The sequence below is a fragment of the Pseudogymnoascus destructans genome (genome assembly GCF_001641265.1).
Source record: "Pseudogymnoascus destructans isolate 20631-21 unplaced genomic scaffold scaffold_6, whole genome shotgun sequence".
Classification (NCBI taxonomy): domain Eukaryota; kingdom Fungi; phylum Ascomycota; class Leotiomycetes; order Thelebolales; family Thelebolaceae; genus Pseudogymnoascus; species Pseudogymnoascus destructans.
The window spans coordinates 1,103,366-1,121,534 of NW_020167525.1; the positions used below are offsets into that span (position 1 = coordinate 1,103,366).

Below are 18,169 nucleotides of genomic sequence, written 5' to 3' on the forward strand. Positions count from 1 at the left end.
ATGGTCCTTTTGCACGACTGCAAGTATGTTTATCGAAATGATGAAGCCATTCTAGACCTGTCTTGTTGTTGGTCCATCCATTGCTTGTTGGTTTAATTACCCAATTGTGAGGAAGGCCGCCTTCAGTATACCAACTTGAAAGGTGACATTTCCCTTGAACTACTAAAAACGGAGGGATACTCCCGCCTTCAGCATTCACACAAACAATTGCTGTAGCCCATTCCCGATTGCCAGGCTGAACTGCCTTGCCTCTGCCACGTCGATCGGCGCGCGTAACAACTAAAGCTGAGCTAATAACGCCCATCATGAAGCCCGTCTCGTCAAAGTTGTAGAAATCGCAGTCTTGGATGCCGTACTTTGCTCTCATGTTCTGCACAAGTTAAAACCACGCTCCAATAAGCTCAGGATCTTCGCACAAGGCTCTTTGAAAGTCATAAACGCGATTAAAACGCGTCTTTAACTCGGGGCGGCGTTGTATAAATCGATATGCCCACCGCGTCCCAACGTGCTTTCCCCCACGCGATTCAAGGATATAATTTGCCATATCCTCCATACTAGCAGGCCGAGGTGCAAATCCTCTTGCATCCATATCCAATATATTTCGAATAATCACTTCCTCTTCTAGCTCAGTCAATTTATGACTATTGGCTTTGGTTTCGCGTCGAGAAGGTCGGCCGGCCTGTAACGCTGACTTCTAAACGATAGAAGACACAGAGGTTCTCTTGCGTAAAGGTTTACTTATCAGAGGAGGCAGGGGATCAGACACAAAGGCTTCAAGTAACACGTTACTAGTATATAACAAATACTGTATTGAGTTGAGCACGAAGCTCCTATCTAAGGAAATACTATCTACTTATATAGTGGCGTCGTGCCTAGTGGACTCTTGGGAACTCACTCGAGTCCTCGGAGTCCTGGACTCTTAGGACTCTTCTCATCATCCTGCGAGTCCATCACGTGCCTAGTGGACTCCTGGGAACTCACTCGAGTCCTCGGAGTCCTGGACTCTTAGGACTCTTCTCATCATCCTGCGAGTCCGTCACGTGATACTTTCGGAACTACTATTCCCCGCTGCCCCTCCAGGTACCAGGGCCGGTCTCATGCGACCTCCCTCCTTCCTGTCCTGTAGTTGGCCAGCCTTCTTGTTCCGTCGTAACACTCGCTCCCTTCCCCTGGGCATTCGTCTCGAATCCTATAAGTACGTCCATGTCCCCGGGACTCTGCTGCTCCTCAGCGAGTCCTTCAACATGCAACATGCCTACTGACACTGCCCGCAAACTCCAGGAACGCAACGATCTTGTCCGTCGAATAAAGAACCACGGATACGAACTACCCGAAATGGATTCTTGCTCGAACTGCGTGAGGCGAAACATTACTTGCGTGTGGTCTCCAAATGATTCACGGCGGTGCGCCGAGTGCGTTCGTCGCAACTTGAAAGAAAAATGTGACTGTATGGGTCCTGAGCATCCCGACTGGGTGAAGCTCGAACGGGAGGAGGATCGCCTGGATCGCGAAGAGGAAGAAACCCTTTCGAAGTTACTTCGTCTGCGGAAGCAGAAACGCCTCATCCGAACCCGTGGTAAAGATATGCTCCGGCGAGGTTTGAAAACCCTCGACGAGCTTGATGCGGCAGAGGAGGCCGAACGTGTGGCTGCTGAGAAGCGTGACGCTGTTGAGGCCGAGGAACAGGCAGTTAGCGCTGCCTCCTCGTCTGTGACCGGGACCCCCGCTTCCTCCGATCCACTGGCCTACTCCCCTGCATCTTGGGATCAATGGCTGGCGGATGGCGGCGTCGATATTCCTCCAGCAGTTCTTTGCTGATGTTCCTTGTTGGTTCCCACGAATTATCCGTAGGTTCGTAATTTTCCCATTTTATCAAAAACTCTTCTCGACGTCCTACTAACCTTCTGTCTAGGATCGCTTCGACCTCATATTCGATTATCTCATTCTCGGGTTGGAGTTCAGTGTCGGTCGCAATTGGGGTATTTCCTCTTGCTGGTTCCAGTAGTGAGACATGAAATACCGGGTGTAGTCTAGACTTCCTGGGTAGCTGCAGTCTGTAATTAACTGAGCTGACTTTGTTCAATATTTTGAATGGTCCCAATTTCTTGAAGTCCAACTTTGTGCTTGGTCGTTTCGTTTTGATATGTTTCCGGAGTAGGTATACTTTATCCCCCTCCTTGAAGGCAGGTTCCATACTGCGCTTCTTGTTTGCGTATGCGGCGGATCGTTCATTTAAGAATTGGATGTCCGTCGCAAGTTGTTCGTGGAACGATTTCAGTTGTTCCACCACGATCAGGGCTTGTTCAGCTCGTGATTCATCCGGTCTTGGTTGCCTATATGCTTCTGGCTGGTAGCCATAATTGGCAAAGAATGGTGAGACTTTCGTTGCTTCTGTCATCGCGCTGTTATATGCAAACTGTGCGATGGGTAAGATCTGAACCCAGTTATCCTGTTGATGATTGACATAGCTTCGCAGGTACTGTTCAAGGGTCTGATTTAATCTTTCTGTTTGGCCGTCTGTCTGGGGATGAAAAGCTGTTGATAGCTTATGATTTGTTCCCAGTAGCGCCATCAATGATTTCCAGAATTTCGAAGTAAAGAGCTTGTCTCTATCTGAGATGATTTCTTCTGGCATCCCATGATCGGCTAATATGACTCGAATGAAGGTATATGCGAGCGCCTCGGCGTCGCTAGCTTCTAGATATGGTATAAACTTCCCATATTTCGTGAGTCTTTCCGTGATGACGAGGATAGAGTCGTATTCTATTCCTGTTAACGGGTCCTTGGAGGGTGGAAGCTTGACGATGAAGTCCAAAGCTATTGATTTCCACGCTCCTTTTGGTACTGGTGTCGACTTGAGTTGTCCGTATGGCAGATGCCTATTGGATTTTGACTTGCTGCAAATGTCGCACTCTCTTACCACTGTCTCTACCTGCTTCCTCATACCTGGGAAGTAGTAGTGTCGAGTGATTCGTTCGAAGGTTCGTGTTACTCCCTGATGACCGTGTGCTGGTAACGAGTGTTGTTCTTGCACCAGCGGGCGTCTCATTTGACTTGGGACATACACTAACCCTTTGTATCGAATCAATCCTTGTTCGTCGATGGTGAAGTCGCCTTCGACTTTGGACAAGACTCGCTTGGCGCATTCGTCTGTTGCGTAAGCTTTCTTGAGTCTTTCCTCGAGTTCTGTATCTTCGATGACTGAGATCGTCGCTAGTAACTCGTTGTACTGTATTCCTGCATCTGTTTTCTTCAGAATTGCTCTAGGTCTTTCTTCCTTTGGGCCGGCGTAGTCGGTCCGTCTGCTGAGAGCATCTGCTCTTGCATTCTCGGAGCCCTTGCGATAGGTTATCGTGAAGTTGTAGGCTGCGAGGGTTTCTGCCCAGCGGACTTGTCTGCGGTTTAAAACCTTGGTCGTGGTGAAGTATATGAGGTTCTTGTGATCCGTCCATACCTGCACAGGGTAGGTGGATCCCTCAAGATATACTCGCCACTGCTCAAAGGCAACGACAATAGCCAGTAGCTCCTTGTCGTGGATGTCGTAATTGAGTTCCGCGGGTGACAGTTTCCTAGAGTAGTACGCGATTGGTTTGAACTTACCGTTCTCGTCTGGTTGATTCAGACATGCTCCAATTGCGAAGTCAGAAGAGTCCGTTTCGAGGATGATCTTCTTTGCAGGGTCAAATGTAGCAAGGATAGGTGCTTCCGTGAACTTCGTCTTAAGTTCCTGGAAAGCAGCCTCTGCCTTGTCCGTCCATTTGAATTCGAGATCCTTTCTGGTAAGCTCCGTGAGTGGTTGAGCTACCTTGGAATATCCCGAGATGAATCTTCGGTAGAAGTTGGCGAAGCCTAGGAAGGCTTGCACTTCCTTGACCGTGGTCGGTGTTGGCCATTCCAACACTGCCGTTACTTTTGCTTGGTCCATCTTGATGCCGTGCGTTCCAATAATGTAACCCAAGAATTCGACTTGGTTTTTATGGAACTCGCACTTCTCTGGTTTGAGGAGTAAGCTGTACTCTTTTAGTTTCTTCAGGACGAGTTTGACATGCTTGACATGCTCCTCCTTGGTTGCTGAATACACCAGGACGTCGTCTAGGTAGACGATGGTAAAGATGTCTAAGTATTCGTGCAAAGCATCATTCATCAGTCGTTGCATAGATGCGGGTGCGTTTGTTAGCCCAAAGGGCATGACTTGATACTCGAATAGGCCATAGCGGGTGCGGAATGCTGTTTTCCACTCTTCCCCAGCCTTGATTCGGATCAGGTTGTATGCTCCTCGCAGATCTAGCTTACTGAAGATCTTTGCTCCTTGAAATCTATCGTGTAGTTCGTTGATTAACGGCAGGGCATACCTGTCCTTGATTGTGATGTTGTTCAACGCTCGATAGTCCACACATAACCGTAGGGAGCCGTCTTTCTTTGGTACGAAAAGCACCGGACTTCCCGCGGGTGATGTGGATGGTTTGATGAATCCTTTTGCTAGGTTATCATCAATGTACTCCTTAAGTACCTTCAGCTCCTTTTCCGATAGCTGATATATTGGTCCGAACGGTGGACTCTTGTCTTTCTCCAAAGGTATCTCGTGATCCCATGGTTGGTGCTTAGGAAGCGCCTCGTTCTTAGGGCCTTCCTGGAATAATCGCTCGTATTCCTTGTACTCCACCGGTATACTCGTCGGTGAGGATGCCTGGGCTAGGTCATCGAGCTCGGAGGTTGCACATAACTCCTTCCGGCCCTGGGAGGGTTTCTCCCGTTGTCGCGTGTCCGTCCGTTGTTCACACGCGCACTGGCTCATCACAACTTTCTCGTTCCACCAGTCGATCTGGGGGTTGTGTTTCTTGAGCCATGGCATACCAAGGATGCACGCATGGTTGTCCATGTGCACGATGTCAAACTGAATCGTTTCCTTGTGCCCGTGTAGCATGACCATTTCCAATGGGACCGTTTCGTGGGTCACCATTCCTTCATTAGTCGAGATGGGCTCTCCATCTACGACCATTAACGGGTATGGTTCAGTTTTCAATTGCGTCTTGAAACCTTGCGTGTCTGCTACTTTCTTTGTCATAAAGTTGCCCGTCGCTCCTGAGTCAATCATTGCTCGGAGGTGTCGCTGTTGTATCTTAGCGACCACATATAGTTGCATGCTGCCCGTCGTGGCGCATAGCTGGTCTGTACTAGGCCTCTTCGTGTCGCTCGCCGGTGGCCTACCGTCGAGGACTCCTAGTTTTTTGACTCGTCCGAGGAAGGATAGTATTCATCCGCTTCCAATGGTGGTCCTTGGGGAGATCGTTTCCCTCGCTCTTCTGCTTCATCTAGCAGATGTGGGTATTTCTCATATACCTGTTCGCTTTTGATAGGCAAGTCCCCTTCAGACTGGCTTCGCCTGAGGGCGTGAACTTGCTCTGCGTCTCTGAAGTGTATCCTGGGCGAGGATCGGGGAAACAACTGATTCTGGTGTTTCTTTTTCCAGTGGAGCTTGCAGTCATCTTCGCTGCAATACTCCCAGTAGACATACGCGTGCCAGGGATGATCAGTCTCTGTTGCGTCTGTCGTTGATAGTTCCTGCTGTCCTCTCACCCATGCACTATCTTCCCTCGGAGGCGTGGAGAACGTGTCTAGTTGCTCCATGGCTCTCCTTTCGATGCGTGGAGTGGGTCTCGCATTTTCCCGTCGGAGCATATCTCTGGCTTTCTCGTCGTACTTCTTCAGGGCTCTCCTGCGGTCCTGGTAGTAAAGTTCGACGCTTTTCATATACTTCAGTTTAGCCATATGCTCGACATCCTTCTCCAGTTCTTCCGCTTCTTGGGCTTCCAACTTAGCTACGTCTTGGGACGTGCCAAGCAGCCTGCGGGTATTCGTTAGTTGGTCGTAGTATCTCCAGAGGTCATCCTTGCAGTCGTCCACCTTGCATTTTAACGGAAGTCCCTGTAACAGGTTCCCGTAGAGGTCTTTAAGCATGGGGATTTTCCTCTGGCCATTGGGCTTGTCTCGTTCGGCCCTAATCTTCGTGTGGGCGTGTTTTGCCATGCGTCTTACTACGCTCTTGCACCGTGGACTCATTGGTTCCGTAGGTGCGAGTTCATCGAAGGTCTCCTGTTCCGAGACGGTGAACGATTCCGCCTCCGACCCTTCATCTGAGCTCTCGTCTTCTGGGGTGCTTTCGCCGTTTATTCCCCAGTCCTGTTTGCTCACAAACGTTGCGTTCAACTGTCCTGTCCAGGTGGCATTGAGTTGTTTGCCGACTTTGCGTCCGCCGTTCCCTTTCTTTGGCTGTCTGCAGTCTCGGGCCATGTGGCCTGGCTTGTCGCAGTTAAAACAGAGTCGTTCCTTGAATTGTCTGTCTTTCTTAGGGTCACGGGGTCGTCCAGGTTTGAACGTGGCATCGAGTTCCATTGGGTCCGACCAACGGTTGTCTCGCGGGTGTTGATCCCGTCGTCTGCCCTCGTTTCCCCGGTAGGGGTAACTTTTCTTGGGCTTGTCATAGGTCCGACGTTCCTTCTGGAATTCGTATAGTCGATTGTCGATTCGGACCGTATGTTCGATTAGCGCTACCATGTCCGTTGGTTGTTGTTCCAAACGGGCAAGTTCCATACGTATATGGCTCTTCAGCCCACGTCGGTAGTGGCTGATGAGTGCGCTGGCGTCCCATCCTGTCTGATTGCCGTATCTCTGGAATTCTGTGGAGTATGTGAGGGCGCTGCCAGTCTGCTTAAGTGCAAACAGATGGTCTTCTGCGGTCTTAATCTCATCGATGTCTCCGAACATGCGTCGGATTTCCTTACAGAATCCATTCCAGCTGCCAAACATAGTCTGCGTAGTTGTCATGCTTCCATTGGTACTTTCATATTTGAAATAGTCCTTGAGGAATGGTTCGATCCATCGCAGGGCTTCCCCCCTAAGGTAGGACGCAGTCCACAGGGCATAGCTCTCCTGGGTGGGAAACTTCTCGTCGTTGAAGTGCTGGTACAGTTCGACCTGTAGCAAAAACACCTCAAGTTCCTTTCGGTTGCCGGAGTAAGTGTCGGGCAACTTGACGCGTAGAGTTTCCTTGAGTTCATTGACGGTGGGTGCATCGGGCATCTCTTCATTCTCAGGCTTAGACCTCTGAGACGAAGTTGGCGTGGTGGGGGTTTTCCCCTTCGAACTGACGACAGACATGTTGCTTTGTGTGTAAGCCGGTACCTCGTAGAAGTGGTGCTCAAAGTGTAACGCTGACTTCTAAACGATAGAAGACACAGAGGTTCTCTTGCGTAAAGGTTTACTTATCAGAGGAGGCAGGGGATCAGACACAAAGGCTTCAAGTAACACGTTACTAGTATATAACAAATACTGTATTGAGTTGAGCACGAAGCTCCTATCTAAGGAAATACTATCTACTTATATAGTGGCGTCGTGCCTAGTGGACTCTTGGGAACTCACTCGAGTCCTCGGAGTCCTGGACTCTTAGGACTCTTCTCATCATCCTGCGAGTCCGTCACGTGATACTTTCGGAACTACTATTCCCCGCTGCCCCTCCAGGTACCAGGGCCGGTCTCATGCGACCTCCCTCCTTCCTGTCCTGTAGTTGGCCAGCCTTCTTGTTCCGTCGTAACACGGCCATTCTATCAGTAAGCGTAGAATAAGGCACTTTATATAGTATTGATGCAGACCTGCGATTAAGCGATTTACATGTTTGAAGAGCCTCAATAGCTAGAATGATTCGCGCTTCTTGGGTTTGGATTTCCATTGGTAGTTGTGGAGGAAACGCGTGTTGAAGTTCGTAGGTAGCTAAGTAGGGAAAAGTTCACGACTCGGTGACATTCACGACTCGGTGTACAACCACGTTATATAGATATATATAGAGCCTTTAACTCCCTCCTTAACTAACTTTTCTATTAAAACAAAAACAACAATAACAACACTTTATACTATCTTTACTATAACTATGTCTTCTTCTAAAGATCAATATAATAGCCCTAGATATACTATTCCTTTAGATAACCTTCCTTATATTTTTAAGGAAGGACTCTTTAGTAGAGAGTTAAATCCTATTATTAAAAATGAAGAATGAACACTTACTATTAAGTGTACACAACCTAGTTGTAGGTAAGTTAACTTTATCTTATTTAATTATATAGATTAATCCTTTAGACTATTAGAAAATCAATCAATCTTGATTTCCAATTCTAGCTACTATAGCTAGGCGCTATTTACAAATCCCTGGTACTAGTGCTCCTATAGAGAGTGTCACGGTTCACCAATGTAATGGTGGGTGCACCAGATGTGAGAATCTAGCCACCCAAGGAAGGGATGATTTTACTAAGACAACACACTGTCTTATAAAAAGAGCCACAGGGTCGTAGCTTAGACTATTCCACAATGCAGCAATCAGGTGTATGATATAGTGGAGTGGTTTAGACAAGTTGTAACAAATGTTGAGTCTGAGAACTCAGGGATAAGTCAGAGGTTAGCACCTCACTGACTTTTCAGAAACAAGGAGTAACAAGATCAATGCTTGGAAGCTTGGAAAAGACGTGGAAGTATGTGATAGTCGATTTACTGTATTGTCTGCTTGCCCTTTCTTAAGGAAAGGGGAATCCTATTTATGCTAAAGGAGTGTAGTTCTCTCATTTTCCAAGACTTTCCATGACTAACCAGGCTTGGTAACTGTAGTCGATGTAAGAGAATCCCATAGAACCATCTTCTAGGTTCCTAGCCAATAGGAAGTAAAAGGAGGTCCAAGGTCAGAGTACCCCTATAGACAAATTATGTCATAGACAAATTATGTCATAGACAAATTATGTCATAACTTAACCAATCTTGTGGGTAACTAAAGAGCGATGACGTGTAATGAATCATAGAGGTTCGTAGGAGCTTTTAGAGCTATCGTTCATGCTCCTAGGCCTCTAGTTGGTAGAGATATGTCATGTGGTAGTATGAGTGATGTCATGTAATGAATCATAGAGGGTTGTAGAGATATGCTATGTGGTAATATCAGCCCAGTAACTAAGGAGCAATGACGTGTAATAAATCATAGATGGTTGTAGCAATCGTTGAGTAGTATTGCTCTTGTTGTTGGTGTGATAAGCCAAAATATGTATAGTGACTTGTAGGTTTGAGGAGGAGATTTCCAAGTTTGCTCTTGAGTTTGATAGCAAACTGAGTGCAACGAATGTCAGCATGACAACCAAGGCATAGGGCGCCAGTTGGGTATTATGAATTAAACTCAATCTAGAGAAGGAAGGAAAGAGAAGAGGAGCACTCGAGCAGTGGCTCGATCTGTATACAGCTATGTTGTTGTGGAGTGAATTCTCTTTAGCGAGACCAGTTCTGAGAATTCACTCCACAACTGAAAACTTCGCTCCAACCCTGGAAAGCTCCCCACACCCCTGAACCCCTACTCGAGCTGCAAGGCGCACTTGATATCGTAACAGAGAGCTCTTTTAGTATAGGTAGCCTTATTATTTCAAAGATTAGAAATAGGCTTTCTAAAGAGTTTTTTAGAGTAATAGCTTGTTTAAAGAGTTGGGATTTTATAAAGGAAGAAGAAGAGGATCTAGAAGAGGAATTTATAGCTAAATTAATACTTTAAGTAGTATGTAGATAGATTAATATATAACGTACATGTATAACGAACCAGCCAAACAAGCGAACCGGCCAAAATTATCTACCCCCGCAACAAAAATTACGATAAATCCACCATGACACTAGAAATCAATTGAAACTACTCGGAGTCCTCTTCCTCAGACATGTCTATTACAATCTGACAAGTGCACGCATTGTGTCCAGTCTCTCCACACTTCCCACAGCGGCGTGCACGCATTTCTTCCCTTGGCTTGCGACCACTGCTCGCCCTTATTTCCTGCTCTACTTGCTGCACAACATCCCTCTCATCCTGTAGACCCTGCGCATCCTATTGAGTAAGTGATCCTCCTTGCTGTAGACGTGTTTTTTTAGCCCTCCGGCGCTTGCTTATTACGTCATTTGCCTGTCAGAGGTTCTGGTTCTCTGCCTTTAACAATGCTAATTGATGCATTATTTGCGATGCACCCTTTGTAAACTGGTCGACAGCTGCATAGATTGAGGTTGGAGAGCTATTCTGATGATGCGCAATTCAGTTTTTAATGAAGGTAGACTGTGATCAGGCTTCAATTGGGTTATTTGGTGTTTGGGAAACCCAAGGTTGAGCAGTACCCGGGCGGGAGCTTTGAGGTGTTGGTGTCTTTAACTTAAGATCAAGTACAAATATCACTCTCTCAGGGTCGAATGGAAGAAGCCCTGCTCCTCGGAACCCGCCCTGAATGTTGCTTTCAGTCATTGCAGTGTTAAATGCAGCGTGGAAGGCAGGAAAGAAGTCATCCTTAGTAATGTGAATAATATGAGCCCGCATCATATCTTCAATTTGCCGACCGTAAGCCTTCTTTAATGGGCCAAAACAGCCAACATCAAGTGGCTGGAGTATATGGGAAGAGTGAGCAGGCATACAAAGCGTAATAATGTTGTGTTCCTTGCAGTATTCCTCAAACTCATCTGAGTGGTGGCTCTCATGACCATCAAGGACTAAGAGGCGATAACCACCAACACTCCGGGTCTTTGTATGCTTCTCAAAATGCTGAATCCAATCCATGCCTCTCTCGTTTGTAGTCCAGCCATTTTCTGTAACAGCAATTACCCAATCGCTTGGAAATCCACTGTTCTCATACCAAGATGCAAGGTGGTTTTTGCCTGCAACAATGACAAATGGCAGCACTGCCCAACCTTGAGAACTAACACCTTGGATTACTGTAACCCATTCCCGATTGCCAGGCTGTACCTTCTTTGCTTTTGTACGCCCGTCTGAGCTTATCACAACCATAGCAGTTGAGATAACACCCATCATAAACCTGTAACGCTGACTTCTAAACAATAGAAGACACAGAGGTTCTCTTGCGTAAAGGTTTACTTATCAGAGGAGGCAGGGGATCAGACACAAAGGCTTCAAGTAACACGTTACTAGTATATAACAAATACTGTATTGAGTTGAGCACGAAGCTCCTATCTAAGGAAATACTATCTACTTATATAGTGGCGTCGTGCCTCATGGGTAATCTGGATAGTTGGCGGATAGCTAGATATTCAGGATAGTTCGTGGATAGCTCAACTATCCAATATCCACTAGTTTCTGCAACTATCCATTAGCCCCATCACATGGCAGCCTACCCCGCTTCCCACTGTGACTCACATGTCACGTTATGTGACTCACACGTCACGTTACTAGGCCCTGGCCCTGTAACCATGACATCATGTTACTATAGCCGTAACAAAACCCAGTCTCATCAAAGTTGTAGATATCTGCTTCATTGATGCCATATTTTGCAATTGTGTTGCGTAGAAGCTCAAACCAACAACGGATGACTTCTGGGTCCTCGCACTTAGCCCTCTGGTAGTCGTATTTGCGCTGGAAGCGTGTCCGGAGCTCTACACGCCGCTTAACAAAGTTTGAAGCCCAACGCGACCCGACGCGTGGCGCGTCGCGTGTTGCAAGTAGCCGATTTGCCATATCTTCAACAATAGACAACTGAGGAGAAAATCCTTTTGTAGCTAGGTCGAGTATGTATTGAACAAGGACTGATTCCTCTAGATTTGTCAATTTCCGTGAGTTGGCTTGGATATCGCGTCGTGAAGGTATGCCTAGTAATCGACGACCTAGCTTACGGTGGTCCACAGAAAAGGTCCTAGCTACAGCTCGAAGGCGTAACTTTGGGTCGCTTTGTAGAGCTTGGATAGCTAGCAGTAATTGCCTTTCATCGTTTTTTGGCAGCATGTTTTGTTGTGGAGGAATTTAACATTTAGTTGGGGGTTATTGTCACCGCATCATTTTGGCCGGTTCGCTATACATGTACGTTATTTGGTTTCCTTTTCTACTATACTAGATAATTACTTAGGCCACGTGATTCTAACATCATGTGATAAATCATGAATATTCATGGTTTGTTGGTCGAAGGACCGAAATATTGCGACCGCGCGCAAATCGTGCAGTGTATTTGGTGACCGGACCTTCGGGCTTTTGCGCAACGGGCAGGAAAACTCGACAGTAGACTACAGTATATAGAACAAATTGATTAAAATTGAATTACTACACTACCTACGGAGCCTACGTATTATTTATGTCATTTGGAGGGCCTACCCAAACGCCCTGGGTAACAGAAGGGTTTGGGCCTGAAACCCAATGCGTCGGAGTTCTGAGGCAACCTGCTCACACCAAGCGCCAATTGGGGAGCCCGACAATTGTGGGAAAAACCGCCATTCTCTTTCCCTCAACATGATTATGAATAATCATGCTTATGTATATTTAGTCATGATTATTATGACTATTTGTGCTAACCCTGATAACGAGCGTTTATTCCAAATAAATCCAAACAATGCCTATAACAACCAAAGCATACTCCAAATACCAAATCCCACTCCATCCAACTAATTATAGCTCACAAATAGAATAAGAAACACCTGATCTTACTATGGCCCTCTAACTCTCAGTCTCTCGGGGGCGATGGCAAACTTCACATCATCCAGAACCATCCACACCAGGCGCCCACGTCACAGATTTCGCAGTGGGTGGGCTTGGCACGGTGGTCTCAGTCGCAGTTGTGGTTTTAGCAACTGGTGGGCTTGTCAGTGTGGTCGCGGTCGCAGTCGTGGTTGCAGTAACTGTGCCATCTTGTGCCTGTTGAACCTCGTTCCCCCTTGGAGGAAGACCCGCCCTCTTCCGTCTCACCCTCTCAAACATCCTCATATCACTTCGCACCAACTGTCTCCGCACAGTTGGTACATACATGACCCTCCTCGCAAAGACCTCCTTCTCCAACTCCGCCAGCGTGAAGTCCTCATAAAACTCCTCTCTCGACCACTGGAATTCTTCTGGCTCCAGCCGAGACGTCAACAGGATCCTCAAGACTTCAACTTGCATCACCGTCGGCCTGCGGATGAAGATACTGGGATCAGGGTTTGCTTCCTCTAGCTTCCCAGGTTCCAACGAATAGACGGGAGCCGGGGCCGTTGGGAGGAAACCCTGCTTCCTGTCGTCGTCGAGGAGGATATCAATGCACTCTAATTTCGTGTCACAATCCTGTTCGATGCCGCGGGTGTAACCGCGAGCTCTGACGATGTCCTGAAGCTGGGTGAGGGACATGTCGTTGTATATCGCGGCGGCTTCGTCCATGCGCGGCGTGCGGTAGAGGGGCTCATACGAGAGCTCCATTGGCATCTGTGTTTGGTCTCGGTACTTTGCGTAGATGGGGTTTAACTGCGTCGTCGCGGCAATGGGGAGGCCGCTGCCTGCGATTAGGCTGTGCGTTGGCTTGGGGTATATGACGGTGATGTCTGCATGGTTTGCATGCTGGTGGGGGTTTGGCCAGGAGCTAATATTTCCCATGGATGCCCAGGCAGTTGGTATGGTTGGCTGCGTCGGGATTAAGCTGGTAGACGGCATTACGGGCGCGTATGGGCCTTGAGGGATGTAAATGTGTTTGTTCTTTTGCATCCCAGAGGCTTTGCCTTCCACTTCCATGATGTTGCGGGCAAGTTGTGGAGTGGACCTTCTCTTCGACCTGGAGATCCGGAATACTTTGCAACGACGCTTGAGAAAGTTTCTGCTTTTCTCTTTATAATACTTGTATTGTCTGTCCATAGGCTGGTCTTCGGGGGAGTTTGTTGGCTGAGCCGTAGACCTCATTGGTCCGACTATGTATATGCTGCCGCCTGCTTGGTCTTCTGCGTTCAATATAGCTTCTATGATGTCGTCTCTGCTTGATCTCCAGCCCATAACAACTTTCAGGTCTCTGCATCGTTTTATGAGGTCGTTCTTCATGAATAACCCATACCGCTCCGCCCTCTGACTGCGGGGATTGGTTGTTGGCAGCAGTTCCAGGCTTTCATATCCCGAAACAAACTGTGTCACAGTTATGGCTCCAGCTGCGTTCATTGTGCGATCGTAGTTCGTGAGTTTATCTTGCACGTCTATAATGGTCCGAATGATATCGTCTTTCCAAGCCTTCCATATGATGTCGATGTTTAACCCCTCGCATATTCTCAAGAGGTCTTTCTTCTCCAAGTGCTTATATTCTACCCATCGATCCTCTACAGTCGCCATGGCTTGCCCGCGTCGTTTCAAAGGGTATTTAGTCGTAAGGCACGACGATATGACTGGAATAGAAGAATGTGACAAGGACGCCGTATGTTCGAAGCCAGATTTGCGCAGCAAAAGTCCTATCTTCAAGACGCAACGTGTAGCGTAGTAAACTGAAGGTATAACTTTAAAATTCGAAGCCAAAGTAAAATATTGGAAAGACGTTTGGGGTTTCGGGATGAGAAATAGCCCATGCTTGGTTTCTTTGCCTAGCTAAAACTGGCCAAAGGACAAAGGAAGGACCGTCGGGCTGGAGTTGAAAGCAACCCCGCCCGCAATAAAATCAACACAAAGAAAGACCGAAAGCGGCCATTACTATACTTGAAGCGATGCCAAAGCCGTCTCATACTTATAACCGTGTAGTTTGGACTCAAAGCCGAAGTTGTGAGAGCTGAAAACGACAGAATGACAGAACTCCACGGCTGGCTTGGGGAGGGTGATGGGACCTAAAGACCGCAGTACCTAGTCAATAGACAACTTGTCAGAATGTGATGGAACTGCGAAGCCTTCAGATCAAAGACTGTTGAATCTGTTGGAGAAGTTGAGCGTCTCATCCTGTTGGCGATATCTCACGAAGCACTTGTCATCATGCCACTATGAGATAGATATTGTGTTATTTGTTATAAAAAGTAATATCGCCAACAATAAACAAACACAAAGTCTAATTATTCCATCCTTAAAAATAATAACCAGAGACGAGTTGGTATTTTGTTATATTAAGATTGGAAATAATTGGTTTGGCGTCGATATGTCCAATCACGTGATATTCACGCTAGCTTATCGGATATGAGAAGATGCAACTTTTTTTTGCGGAACTGGAAACTACGATCACATACGCTATAATCCAGTCGGTCTCCTCGAGCCCAACCTGCATTTCACCATGTCTCGACCTGCTCAAACCGGCAGGCGGCATAATGCCCTCGAAAATGACCTCCTAGCCACCGGTCCGCTCAAGAACAAGGCGCCAAAGAGAAAATCGAGGCACGAAGAGGATGGTGGGGAGAAATTCGTGGATGCAAAGGCGTCGCGCAAGATTTTGAGAATTGGACAGGAGTTAGCGGCCGAAGACGAACAGGAGCAGGGAAGCGGCGTGACCAAGAATACAGCCTTTGATTTTGAGTCGAGGCTCGAGGACGAAGATTTGTCGGACGATGCGGGGCAAGATGTTGCTGAGGATTGGGGCGATGAGGATGAGATTGTTGAAGAGATAGAACTCGACCCAGAGGATTTGGAAACCTACAGCAAATTCTTCCCTACACAGGAGGATCCGTTATTGCGGCAAGGCTGGGGCGGCGAGGCAGATGAAGACGAAGGTGGGGAGTCGACTAATCTCGCTGATCTAATACTGGAGAAGATTGCCGCACATGAGGCGTCACAGGGTGGACGTGGGGATGCGCAGTTTATGAATGGCGCCGTCCCAGATGAAGACTTTGAATTACCTCCTAAGGTTGTCGACGTGTACACCAAGTAAGCCTATCCAAGCACTTATTCTCAGGCACAACTTTGCTAACAGCTTTCAGGATCGGCTTCCTCCTTTCCCGCTACAAATCTGGGAAACTTCCAAAGCCCTTCAAGATCCTCCCTAGCGTCCCTCACTGGGAAGAGATTATCCAGCTCACCCGCCCCGACAAATGGACACCGAACGCCTGCTACGAAGCCGCCAAGATCTTCGTCTCCTCCACACCCCAAGTTGCCCAGATCTTCATGGAGCACATCATCCTCGAGCGCGTGCGCGAAGATATCCAGGAAACCAATAAGCTCAATGTTCATTTATTCAAAGCGCTCAAGAAGGGCCTGTACAAGCCGGCTGCGTGGTTCAAGGGATTCCTCTTTCCTTTGGTGGGAGGTGGAATGTGCACTTTAAGAGAGGCGCATATTATCTCCGCTGTTCTCGCACGAGTTTCGATTCCCGTGCTTCACTCTGCGGCGGCGTTGAAGGGGCTCTGTGACATCGCGGCGCAGGAGACGTCACAAGGGACGGAGGGCGGTGGCGCAACAAATATCTTCATCAAGACACTGCTCGAGAAGAAGTATGCTCTGCCGTTCCAGGTTATCGACGCGTTGGTTTTCCACTTCCTTCGTTTCCGTAGCGATCCTATTCAAGGATCGGGTGGGGATAAGGTCGTGAAGTTGCCGGTTATCTGGCATCAGTGCTTGTTGTCATTTGCACAGAGGTATAGGAATGATATTACGGAGGATCAACGTGAGGCTCTGCTAGATCTCTTAATAACGAAGGGCCATTCGGCGATTGGGCCGGAGGTGAGGAGGGAATTGCTGGAGGGCAGAGGAAGGGGCGTGGCTATTGAACCCGAGGGACCAGGCAATGGTGGTGATGATACCATGATGATGGATTAGGTGGTTATGAATGCATATTGAAGATTCCTGAGAGATATAAGGGATAATGAGTTTCATGTCTTCGAGTTTACAACAATTCTCTATTTACTACTTCGTATGAGTGAAAATGCTCCTAATAGCCATCTTGGATATTTCTAAAGATAGAATTCAATTGCTTGGCATCTCAATATGTGGTTCTAGACCTCGATACGGTAATTTTGCCAGCCAGGCGCCAAGGCGGTGTACCCATCCTTGATAGGAGAGTAACAATTTGCCCAGATCGTCGAGACATGCCGCCGCAATCTGCAAATTCCGCCTCCTTCTTTTCATCTCAGGAATTTGCAATCCGATGATATTTTTACTATATACCCTTCGCTCATGATACTGTTATAATAGATAACACCCACTGTCGCTACGGACCATCAAGCACCCTTGATCATACCAGACACGAACGACCAACGTATCCGACACCCTTGCTTGGCTTGGATAGGAACCTCACCCATCACAAAAAGCGATGGTTCTACCAAGTTTCAACGATGCGCGCGGGCAGTATAGCGTGCTGAGAGAGAAGGTAGACAGTCTACCCTTTCTCCAGCGAACACGCATTCGCGCCATCCAATTTTGTGAGCGGGTTGACAGGTCGGGCCTCATGGGCAACGCACGCTTTCGCCTCCTCGCCGCATTCGTTACTCTCGCCTTCGTCTGGCTCCTGTCCGCGGGCATAAACAGGGCCCCTCCTGCTCCTCCAGCGCCTGCAGCACCGGCAGCACCACCACCACCGCCGCCGCCGAAGCCCGTCCTGCCGCCAATGCCTATGATTCAGATTGCGGACTTATTACGCGAGACCAAGTCCCTGGCCGCCGACGCGCCTGGACCATACACGAATGGCACCTACTTCGAGTCCGACAGAGTCGCTGTCATCATCGAAGACCGCCCGCTCGAGAACCTGATACCCCTGATACTCCACTACTCTGCCGTCCTCGGCCCTGCCTGGCCCGTCATCCTCTACACGTCCATGCCATCCATCCAGAACTCCTCCTCTCTTCGCCGCTCTCTTGAAGAGAAGCGTATCTTAATCCGTTCCCTCCCAGCGGGTCTTAAGTTCGAGACACACTTCGACGTTACGAAATTCTTGACGCAGCCCTGGTTCTGGGAGCAGCTCGCCCCAGCGAAGAACGTCCTTCTTTTCCAGGCCGATGCCATGATCTGCGGCAATGCGCACTTACGCGTAGACGACTTCATGCACTACGATCTTGTTGGCGCACCGATTCAAGAAGAGAAGTGGCATGGACAGGGATACAATGGAGGTCTCTCGCTGCGCAATCGCCAGCTGATTCTTGATATTATTGCTACGGATGTTGCGCTGCACCCGTTGGACCCAGAGGCGCCGTCGGATACGGACAGATACGAGGATCAATGGTACTTCATGCGAATGAGAGAGCGCGGAGCCAACCTACCTATCGAGGATGTGGCCAAGACCTTTGCGGTTCAAACTCTGTACTACGAGTTCCCAATTGGATACCATCAACCGGAGAAGTTCCAGGCCGAGAACATGACACTGATTGAGGAGTGGTGTCCTGAGGTCAAGCTAGTGACGAACAAGCTTCTGAAGTGTGAGCCGCCGATCTGCTAAGGCAACTCCTACGAGAGCAAATTGGGAAATCGGGCGTTTTTGGATGGTTCGGTTTAAAC

The 18,169-nt window shown here is 48.1% G+C and overlaps 3 protein-coding genes across 3 annotated transcripts; 2 read left to right on the plus strand and 1 right to left on the minus strand.

Annotated features, from left to right (window-relative positions):
- Positions 1-12,523: 12,523 nt before the first annotated feature.
- VC83_03492 (uncharacterized protein) lies at positions 12,524-14,107 on the minus strand (the record flags this gene model as incomplete). Its single annotated transcript, XM_024467138.1, has 1 exon — positions 12,524-14,107. The coding sequence occupies one exon, from the start codon at positions 14,105-14,107 to the stop codon at positions 12,524-12,526; it is 1,584 nt and encodes a 527-aa protein (XP_024325789.1).
- Positions 14,108-14,968: 861 nt separating this feature from the next.
- Positions 14,969-16,765, plus strand: ENP1 (snoRNA-binding rRNA-processing protein). The gene is made up of 2 exons (XM_024467139.1): positions 14,969-15,610; positions 15,664-16,765. Exons 1-2 carry the CDS (start codon positions 15,024-15,026, stop codon positions 16,496-16,498), a joined length of 1,422 nt encoding a protein of 473 aa, XP_024325833.1. The 5' UTR covers positions 14,969-15,023; the 3' UTR covers positions 16,499-16,765.
- Positions 16,766-16,991: 226 nt separating this feature from the next.
- Positions 16,992-18,110, plus strand: VC83_03494 (uncharacterized protein; the record flags this gene model as incomplete). The annotated part of the gene is made up of 1 exon (XM_024467140.1): positions 16,992-18,110. One exon carries the CDS (start codon positions 16,992-16,994, stop codon positions 18,108-18,110), a length of 1,119 nt encoding a protein of 372 aa, XP_024325832.1.
- Between the last annotated feature and the right edge of the window lie 59 nt (positions 18,111-18,169).